This window comes from Papaver somniferum, chromosome 2 (genome assembly GCF_003573695.1).
Source record: "Papaver somniferum cultivar HN1 chromosome 2, ASM357369v1, whole genome shotgun sequence".
In the NCBI taxonomy this organism is placed as follows: Eukaryota; Viridiplantae; Streptophyta; class Magnoliopsida; order Ranunculales; family Papaveraceae; genus Papaver; species Papaver somniferum.
The window spans coordinates 215,761,007-215,771,917 of NC_039359.1; the positions used below are offsets into that span (position 1 = coordinate 215,761,007).

General features: G+C 38.2%; 1 protein-coding gene across 1 annotated transcript; it reads left to right on the forward strand.

Annotated features, from left to right (window-relative positions):
• The first annotated feature begins 6,143 nt into the window (after window positions 1-6,143).
• LOC113352844 (uncharacterized mitochondrial protein AtMg00810-like) lies at window positions 6,144-7,857 on the forward strand. Its single transcript, XM_026596610.1, has 2 exons — window positions 6,144-6,359; window positions 6,862-7,857. Exons 1-2 carry the CDS (start codon window positions 6,144-6,146, stop codon window positions 7,855-7,857), a joined length of 1,212 nt encoding a protein of 403 aa, XP_026452395.1.
• Window positions 7,858-10,911: the final 3,054 nt, after the last annotated feature.

Genomic DNA, 10,911 nt, shown 5'->3' on the forward strand with positions numbered 1-10,911 from the left:
TTTATTGACCTCGTTTTTTTGTTATCCCCGTTTTTTACAAATTTTCTAAAGTGCCCCACCTGTTTAGTTTTCCATCCTAGTTAGTTAATGCTAGTTTAGTTTCTTTAAAGTTTACTTCTTTACCCTTTACTTGTTAGTACGTTTACATTCTACGTCATTTTCCAATTTGCCGAGCTCGGTTCAGGATCGTATCATCATTTTCAGGTTCGTTTCATCATTCCCTGAAAGGGTTCATCATTCCCAAGTATCTTGGGGTTTTTGGTTGGTGGAGAATCAATCTTCTACAATATTTTTCAGGTTAGTCGAGTCCGGTTCAGGGTTGTTACACCACTTTCAGGTTCGTTGAGCCTAGTTCAGGATCGTTACATCCTCTTTCAGGATCGTCGAATCATTTATCCTCTCTACCAAGGAGATGTAATTCAGGGGTAAATAGGACTTTTAATTGGAAAGATAACTGTCACCTAGCACTTAACTGGATGGAATTTGCCTTTTCAATAAAACGGGGTACTTTAGAAAATTTGTAAAAAACGGGGGTACTTTTGAAGTGTACATTTCGAAACATGGGTACTTCATAAAATGTCCCTTCATATTATCTAAGTAGCTATTTGATGAACTACGGTCGTGTTTGATCCCTTCGAGCAACGGAGAGGGTACGTAGGCAGCCGTGTGCGGTTCAACACAACTCCGGAAGGTTGTTCATATCGTCTGAAAGGGGTTGGTTGCTGCTTTGCAGTTCATACCATCCATTCAGAGATGATTGTAACCTTGGTTACCATCTCATTTTTGGCAACTGTCCGCGTAAATTATTAGAGTTGGCAACTGGCCATCTCCTATTTTTGGCAATTGGCCATATAAATTGTTGGAACCGGCAACTGGCCATTTCTTATTTTTCGCAATTGGCTATCTGTTATTTGGGCAATTGGCCCTTTGTTTTCGGAAATTGGTCGTCTGTTATTTTCGGCAATGCGCCCTCAGTTGTTTTTCGGCAATTGGTCGTCTATTATTTTCGTCAATTGGTCGTCTGTTATTTTTGGAACTGGCCGACTCTTATCTTTGGAAAATGGTCGTCTCTGTATTTTTGGCAACTGGCTGTCTATTGTTTTTGGCAACTGGTCATTTTGATTTTAACAACTGATGGTCTCTCGTAAATGAAGAATAAATGCTAAATGTACTTTCTTATAAAGGAGTTTGAGGTAATTCGAATTCGAGTTGCTCAGAAAAAATTGAAAGTCCGGTCTCTTGAGTGGCGTATTAGGGAGTCGGAGCTTGCCAAGCGGGTTGTAACCCGACTCCTTGGAAGAAAAAATTCTCTGGTCCGCCAAATGTAATCACAATATTTTCTATTCCAAACCCTAGTTATCCTTCTTAAGCACAAGAATAAATTCTCATAAGAAGTTTCCTAGACAATAAAACGAAGAGACAAATTTGTAAAGAACATGCAAGATGATTTGTCCTCAGAAGGTAGAATCAATCTATTTCACACGGATTTACACCAAGAATGGATACGAAAGGCGTATAAAAAGATTTTCTTGACAAAGAAGAAAATACAAAGTCATTAACGACCATGCACCGATGTTCACATAAGAGGATTGTAAACATTCAAGAATTCCAGAGTAATGCGTACTACTGCCCATTCTTGAAATTTCTTCTTTGTGATTCACCAACAACATTTTTAACAAAGCTACAAATGAGATTATAAGAGAAGTACTCCAAGAATCCAAGTGCCCAAGTCAAGGAGAAGTGGTACAAGTGCAACGAAACGGAGCCAAAACACTCAAAAACAAGAGACGCGACAAAGACCAATCTTAACTCATCTAAATTCAGGATTTCTCATCACCATTTTGAAGATAATTCAAAGAGGAATAGAATGCAAAAAAAATGAGGTCATTCCGAATTCGGACGAAGAAGTTACGACAAAAACAAATTTATCGAATATCGAAGTCTACAGGTCAGTTTAAAAACGGATTTCTTTACATACTGCCTCATTATGCGCCCACTGTAACAAAGAAAGATTGTATGCTGTAATATATTGTATCGCGCAGGTGGTTCCGTCAAAGATGTTGTTAAATGCGGGTAGAGCGCATTTTTGGGGTACTCCAGCATATTGAATTTTTGGCGTGAAGGGTGATCGTCCTGCTTCCTCTTCGCCTCCGCTAACTGCATCCTTCCTCCATTTCTTCGCGTGTTGTTAATTATCGCACTCATGACTTCCAATTCTCTTAGTATCGCCTGATTTAATTTCCCGTCATTAGCTTGCCCTTGTTGTCTTTCTCGCCTTTCTCGTCTGGCTCTTTCTTCTTCTCTAGTTTGTCTCAATGCTTCTTGAAGTTGTCGCTCTTCTTTATCATCAACTCTACGTCGCCGTCCTCCAATATCTGCATCATTTCTTGGTTAGTTTCGCGTTTGAGAATCTTCTCCGTTTTCTTCCGCGCAATGATAATGATGGCGATCTCTTCTCCTTTCCCTATGTCGGTGTTCAATACGACCAACTCGATCCTCCCTTTGTCTGACACGATCTCATTCATGTTGATGCTCCAAACGATTATCCATGTGATGCGATCGACTTCTTCTTGATGTGCTTCTGCTTGTCCTTGATTCTGATATTGTGCGTGTTTTTCGTGACGTTGCGTGAGATCTTTCCTCGTTAAGTCTGTTATTTTCTTTCGTTAACGCTGCATTTTATCGTGTTAGGTTCTCCGTCTCTTCTTCTTCTCTTTGTCTTTGGTCCACCAGTCTTCGCCTTAGTTCTCTAATAGTTATGTTTCCTTCGTCGCCTGGAATTATTCCTTCCCCGTGGGTTGTTCCTCCATCTTCTTATACAGTATCTGTGTCTGTTGTATGGACAGTTACTTCGTCATAGATGTTCATGTGGACACTCTCATTTCTCTGCATAGGTTGGTTCTGGGATTGTATAGCGCGTCTCTCGCCTGCGGCCGATGTTTCACCTATCTTGTTTCTCCTTTTTTATGGGACTCTCCTACTCTTCCTCGTTGCTATGACATGCTCTGCTCTGGATGCTATTCTCACCATTTTGGTATCTGAAATGTTATTTTATTTCAATAAAGTAGAGTAAACTCTTCTGGAATCTAGAAGAACCACCACGAGAATAGTAAGTATTCTTGCAAAAACTTGTGCAGAACTCAAAAATGCAGGAAAACTCAAACCCTCTTTTAGATCTAGAATTTTAGGATAACGGAAATCTTCAAAAGCTATCAACTCTTTTTAAAATAAATATGTTTAATCAACTACTGATGCTTTGATAATATTATGTAAAGCTTGGAATCGTGAAAATCAACACAAATGATGGATTTAAATCATTTTGAAAACTTCACAGGTGAGTCCAAACCCTCTTTCTCATCCGAGCTGTTTCTATGCTCCAAAATGTAACTACATGAAATCCTATAGTCACACCCAAAAAGTAATATGAAACAGATCTAAGACGTGATGGAAAAAATTCTAAGTATTATTATTGGGATGAACTATTACCAATAAAAATGCAAGTAAACTTTAACTTGGAGAACAAACAAATTTCTCTCTTCTAAGTTTCTCAAATTTACTCTCAAAAAAATATTCTCTCTACAATATTTTTTTGTTTTGTTTTGTTTTTTTTGATACTAAACAAATTTATTAGATGAACCGAATTACATAAAGTTTTCACATGAAAGGAAAATGAAGAAAAACAAACTAAAGCAGTAAATTGTGGAACCACCGACATCCCGAAATGAAATGAAATGATGGGTGTTGGACTCGCATATGTTGCCTCATTAAAACATCGACAAGGAAAACTCATAGGGACAAAACCTTGCCAAGTAAAAGAGTACAACGCGATAAGTCCTAAAAACAAAACTAAAATTAAAGTGCAAAGATAACAAATTCTTTTATACTTGTTCACTAGTCTAGGAAATCTTCGTTCTCCATCGGTACCGAATGAACTATCTTCTAATACTGGAATTATGTAATCTTCGTTCTCTCTACAATGTCTTCTCGCCCACTTATATGTGGGTTATATATAGTGGATGACAACTAACTCGGATAATGGATACAGCTAATTAATAAATCCCCTTATTTCAGATAATGGGGTACAGCCAAGAAAACTGTTACGTTATGTCTTACATGTAAATGTCCAAGAAAATAAACAGTCCGACTTCAAAGACGTTCGGATGCATGCATCACGTGAAGACCGATAAAGAGGCGCCAGGCATTAAGTAAAAAGTCTGGGATGAAGTAATACGCAATGCACCATTGAATAGAATGAGACCAGTAAGGACAACATCTTGGTTCTCCATGTCCAATTCTCCGCACTGCTGATCGAACATAAGCATCTGGTGAAGGTACAAACAGAGAAAATTTCTCTTTAGGTGCAACTTCCGACACCATTTGGGTTGCTACGTATAACGGAACCTGTCATGGAAACTCATAATTGATCAATATATGTTTCTAATCTGTATACCCAGTAACACCATAAATCCCTACACATATTTCACTTTTTTGGAGAGGTATCACTATCAACATACACTGGACCACCGCTACTAGCAGAAAATTGAGCTGCAAGTTGCAATTCAACTTGTAGACAACCAACCATATGCGGGAACCAATAAATTATCAGGGGCCATGTTACGAATTCAAAACTAGTGACAAAACACCTAGGTGACCAATTTTGTGGTACAAAAAATCCAGTCATATTATTTTTCATAAATTAAAACAATTTCATTAAAGAGTGGCACAAAAACCCCAGGTCAAATAATAATGAGTAAATTTAGTTTTTATTACTTAAAAACAGCCCAAACATATCCTTTTTATCTTCTTCTTCTTTCCTTTCTTTTCTCTTCTTTGTTTCGTCTCCTTCTCCCACCACCATCACCACCAGCAGCAAAAAATATTTCCACGAACACCAGCAACAACACCTCCGTCACCACCAACAACAACACCTCTGTCTCCTCCACGAACGCCTCTGTCTCCTCTACGAACACCTCCTTCTCTTTTTCTTCTACTTTTATATTCAGATCTATCACCAACAGTAGCTTCGCCCCCATCATATCAACATCTATGTCCAGATCCTCCACAAACAACACCTCCGCCTCCTCCATTAACACGATCTTCACCTTCTTGTCTTTATACGGCCTGATTTTCCGTCAACAACACCGCTTCCTCTTACTTATTTTTTCCCACCACTACATATCAGATCCGCCACCAACACTACTTCTGCCTCCTCCTTCTATCATCTAAAACCACCACCAATACATTCAAATAGGCCACCAACAGCACCGCCTTCTCCTTTTATCATCTACAATCAACACAAGTACTTGCAGATCAGCTCCCAACAGCACCTCGCCTCCTCATTCAATCATCTACAATCATAACCATCACCACCACCTTCTGATGTTTCATCACCAGCAAATGATGATACATCCTCATCTTCGAAATCAACATTAATTGTGTTGGGGAAATGACAGATTTATGATGAAACCAAAATTGGTTTCATCAAATTCTGACAGTTGGTGAAAACAATTTACTTATGATGAAACCAAATTTGGTTTCATCACAATTTTGCCTATTTTCTATCATGAAACCAAAGATTTTAATGATGAAAATTAAGTTTATAATGAAACCAAATTTTGGTTTCACCTGATTTTTTCCTAGTTTATTCGCCTGATTTGGAAGTCGGCGTGTTTGGTTTCACCATTGAAGTTGTGTTGGTGAAATGCCAATATGTGGAAAAATGATGAAACCTAATTAGGTTTCATCGTATTTTTTCCATTTTGTTGAATATTGATCTCTATGAAACCAATTTTTGATGGTGAGATACAAGTGGATTGTGTTTTGTTGAAACTAGTTTTAGTTGAGGAGGCAGTGGTGGTTTGTGGTGTTGATGCTGGTGGTTGTGGAGGAAATGGGGGTGGTGCAGTTGAAGATGGTGGTAGGTTTCATCTTATTGTGTTTCATTTTTATTTCTTCCTTCTCCTTTCTTTTATGGTGAAACCAAATTTTGGTTTCATCTAATTTTGGTGAAACCAATTTTGGTTTCATCATTTTTTCTGTTTGATTTCATCATTTTTTTCATATTTTGTTAAATAGTGATCAATGAAACTCATTTTTTGTGAGTGGCGGATGGGTGGTGGTGGTGGTGGTTGTTGCCAGCGATAATGGTGGTCTTGCTTGACGACGGTGGTGGTCGTTATAGGCGATGGTTTGTGGTGGTGGTCGGCGACGGCGGTAGTGGCGGAGCAGCGGTGGGGTGGTCTGTGGTTGTGGTCGGCGATGGCGGTGGTGGCGCGACGGTGGTGGTGGACGGCGGTGGAGACGGTGGTTGGTGGGGGTGGTCGATGGCGGCGGTGGCAGTGGTCGATGGCGGCGGCGGTGTTCGGTGGTGTTGCTAGTTGGTGGTTGTTTGTTGCTTGTTGGGGGTGACAATATAATAAGAATTAAAGTGGGGTTAATTTTTGTTTTTGTTGAGGTGATTTAAACTAGAAGAGTAAAATGGTCAGTTTATCTTAAATGGGGTTTTTGTGAACAATTTATTTTCTTGGAGTTTTTGTGTATGGATAGTGACACCTTTGGGGTTACAACTCGCGGACCGTTACGAATTTGTTAAACTTTTTGCTCATGTATGTAGTTGAATAATACCTGGCACTGTACATCAATTCCCTGATCTTGTATTCCACGTGTATGCTTCGCGACCATTGATCAACATACCTGATTGATCATCACATACATGAATAAGAACACATTAGCCATTTAATTGATAACTGCTTACCAGGACCACCAGGTACAAGCGGTAATGATATGTGTACCTAGGTAGATAGCTCCTAAAATCCTAATCATGCACATGCACATGCACTGCGTGTCAATCTTATTTATCAGTCAGGATTGGACACCGCGTACTTACTGTTATACGTTGATGATATTGTCCTCACTGCTTCCACTGATGCTGTTCTGTGCCGTTTTATTGACATGATGAAACGAGAATTTTCTATGACTGATCTTGGTCCGTTACGTCATTTTCTGGGTATCTCTGCTACTCGCTCATCCTCAGGAATATTTTTATCTCAGTCATTATATACGAAGGACATCATTGCTCGTGCATCCATGATGAATTGCAATTCGGTATCTACTCCGGTCGACACTCAATCCAAGCTCAGTGATGCATCTGGTCCTTCAGTTGCGGATCCTACGTTATACAGAAGCTTATCCGGGGCATTACAATATCTCACTTTCACTCGACCAGATATATCTTATGCAGTTCAGCAGGTTTGTCTATTCATGCACGATCCTAGAGAGCCTCACATGCACGCTCTTAAGCGCATACTTCGTTATCTTCAGGGTACTATTGATCACGGTTTGTTTCTCTCCGTTTCCAATATTTCCGGCTTAACTGCATACTCTGATGCTGATTGGGCGGGCTGTCCAGATTCACGTCGGTCTACCTCTGGTTATTGTATCTTTCTTGGAGACAACCTAGTCTCTTGGTCCTCCAAGCGTCAGGCAACAGTTTCCCGCTCTAGTGCTGAAGCAGAATATCGAGGGGTTGCCAATGCTGTTGCTGAAACAACCTGGCTTCGGAATCTTCTTCTTGAGTTACAAATACCACTACGGCGTGCCACCTTGGTTTATTGTGACAATGTGAGTGCTATATACATGTCTGGTGATCCGGTTCAGCATCAACGTACTAAACATGTGGAAATTGACATACATTTTGTTCGTGAGCGCGTTCGTATTGGTGATATTCGTGTCTTGCACATTCCCTCTGAGAATCAATATGCCGATATCTTCACCAAGGGTCTCCCTAGACAACTCTTTATTCGCTTTCGTTCTAGTCTAAGCGTTTGCTCCTCTCACGCTAAGACTAAGGGGGTGTAAAGGAGATTATTTCCCTTATTGGCCTGATTTCCGGTCAAGATATTATTCTCTGTAGTTAATGACTTTCATATGATAATAATATATATTGAGAATCCGATTAAGGGATTACTCAAGGAAGTTTATCCTTCCATTACTCATTCTTCGAAAATTTGCTTTAGCAAGAAATTTTTTTGTATTCCTATCCAGGCTTTCAGGCTTTGTATAACTTTTCCTGTGGACTGTTGGAAAGCAATACCAGCTCTAACTTGATACCAGTGTTGAAGTTCTGACTGTAAATCTTTTAAATATTGTTGTGAAACCTCATTGGATTGTTGAGCCTCAAGGGTTAGCCCAGTTGTCCAGGATCCTGACTCTCAAGTAGGAGGTCAGCAGATCGAGTCTCCTCTCAAGAGTTTGGAGATCTCATTGAAATACTCCTCTTATGTAAATAAAAGTTTAAGTTCTTAACGTATATTCTTTCATATTAAAAAAAAAAAAAAAAGAAAGAGTTTGGATATCTCGTGAAATACTCCTCTTATGTAAATAAAAGTTTAAGTTCTTAACGTATATTCTTTCATATTAGAAAGAAAAAAAAAAGATTGTTGAGCTTGAATCTGCTTCTGAATAATCTGTACCTTTTCATCAACATTACCCAAAGTGGATTTTTTCCATTTAAGTATACCCTGTCGAGCACCATTGAGTTTCTTAGTAAACTTAGATGCAGGCGACCTTATATGATTAGATTTCCAAATTATGTGAATCAATGCTTTGAAGAGCTCATGTTTTATCCAGATTTCATATAGTCTGAAGGGTTTATAAAGATTAGAAGATGAAGGAGACATATATAGCAATATGGGTGCATGATCAGAACCCACTGGAATGAGATTGTGAATGACATCATTAGGAAATAATGAGAACCAATCTGTTATAGCTAGAGCTCTATCCAACCTAGTTTGAAATACACTGAATATCTTTCTTACGATTAGACCAAGTAAATGGATGACCAGAAAAAGGGATATCCTGAAGACCAAATGCATTTATTGCTTCTTCAACACAAGTCGGAGTAGAGATTTTGTGAGTTGAAAAGGATTGTTTATCAAAACAGGATATGGTAACATTCAAATCCCCAATAATAACCCACGCCAAATCCATGTGACTTCCAATTTCTGCTATCATTTTCCACTGTTCCTTTTTCTGTTCAATATAACATGAACTTTACATACATGTAAGCACCCATTATTGATTTTTTGGACCAGTGTGAACTATAAAGTTAACCATATAATCATTATAATGCATTAACTCAATTTTAAAACCATCCTTCCATAGAAATGCGAGACTTCAAGTCTTAAATTTGTTATTGTGACAGCAAATATTAGGATAAGACAGAGACTGTAAAAGAAATATGCATTTTTTTTTGTTGTTTAGTTTCCGAAAGAAAAATAATATCAGGGATGTTAGATCACTGCTCGGTCAAACTCGCATGCGTTGCTATCTAAGGCATGTTTTTCAATGTTAATGATCAAAACTATAAGTCCTGATTTCTAGCCTATTTATAGATGTCTCGGACTAGGACATAGATTGTGTAGTTGAGCTTAGTTTTCACGGCGTTCATCATTTGAAGACGAAGAACTGGTAAGGGGAGCTTGTGGAACTTCATCGATAAAAGGTATGTGGAGACTTAAACTCATCTATCACTTGGAAAGTCTATTTCTAGTCTATCTCCTATATTGAGACATAAGTCGTATTACGATATAGTTTACTATATAGACATTTGAGATTTCGAGCTGAGTTTATCTCGCTTACATATTTCACGAAATATGTGTTGGCAAGCTTTCGCTTTGACCAAGTTCATCTTATATCATGTGAAAATTACCGAGTAACATCGTACATGGTAAGTGTAATACAATAATTGGTGTTGTCTTGGAATGTTTCATAATGATTATTTCAATAACTTAAAAATCGCTTTGATGAAAAATAGTTTGTGAATAACAACTATATAATATCCTCTAAGAAAGTTCCAGTGATTGAAATAAGAGTTTAGAAAACTTAACCATTATTGGATATGTCATGTTGTTCACTCTTGCACATATGTAATCCATGTCCTGGAACCATAGTATGCGCACCCGTTTGCGTACCTGTTGGTTTGAGAAATCCGGGAACCTAAGTATGCGTACCCGTTTGCGTACTGGCGTACAGGTTCATGTCCGAGAATTTCTGCTGGGATTTGAAGTTTCGTACCCATTTGCGTACTGGCGTAACTCAATCTTAGTCCGGGTATTTCAAGTATGCGTACCCGTTTTCATACTTGAAGGTTAAAGTTCTAAAATCAGTTTTAAACATGAACATAAACATTTATATAATAAGGAATGCAATCTTTGCAAAATGTGGCTATAATGTTCATGATTGATTCAAGTGAATCAAACCAATTTTTCTTCAATTGTGTTCTTGTGTAATTCTATGAGAATATAGCAATTGAAGAACTCTTTAACTAGTTTCATTTGAGTCATTTGAACTAGTTATGGTTAAGATGAATAAGGTTGATATGAGATTAATCATATGGCTAACCTCGGTTAACTGTTTGTGAACCAACATGGTGTACACGTTTAGGTACGGTTATATAAACCTAAATGAGGGTACATTTCATTTGTGTGTAACAAGCTAAGTTCGATATAACAGTTGAAAGATATTAGCTTGGTTGAATCGGGTTTTTTATATAACGGTGAATATTGAATGCTTTTTTACCAAGGTAACTTGGATTGCAAACCCTGATTTGAAAACTATATAAAGGAGAACTCTATCAACTTAGAAACCTAATCCCCACACCTCTTGTGTGTTACTAGTTGCATAAACTAGAGTCGATTCTCCTTTAACCTTAGGTTTCTTAAAGACATTGTAGGTTAACGACTTCAAAGACTTCATTGGGATTGTGAATCCAGACCCAACTATTTTCTTTGTAGTTGTGTGTTCTGATCTTTCCCGATTCTATCTATTGAGTACAATTGAAATAATTGACTCGAGATTAATTTCTCCGATAGGCAAGATAAAAGTAATCACAAATATCTTCGTCTCATCGTT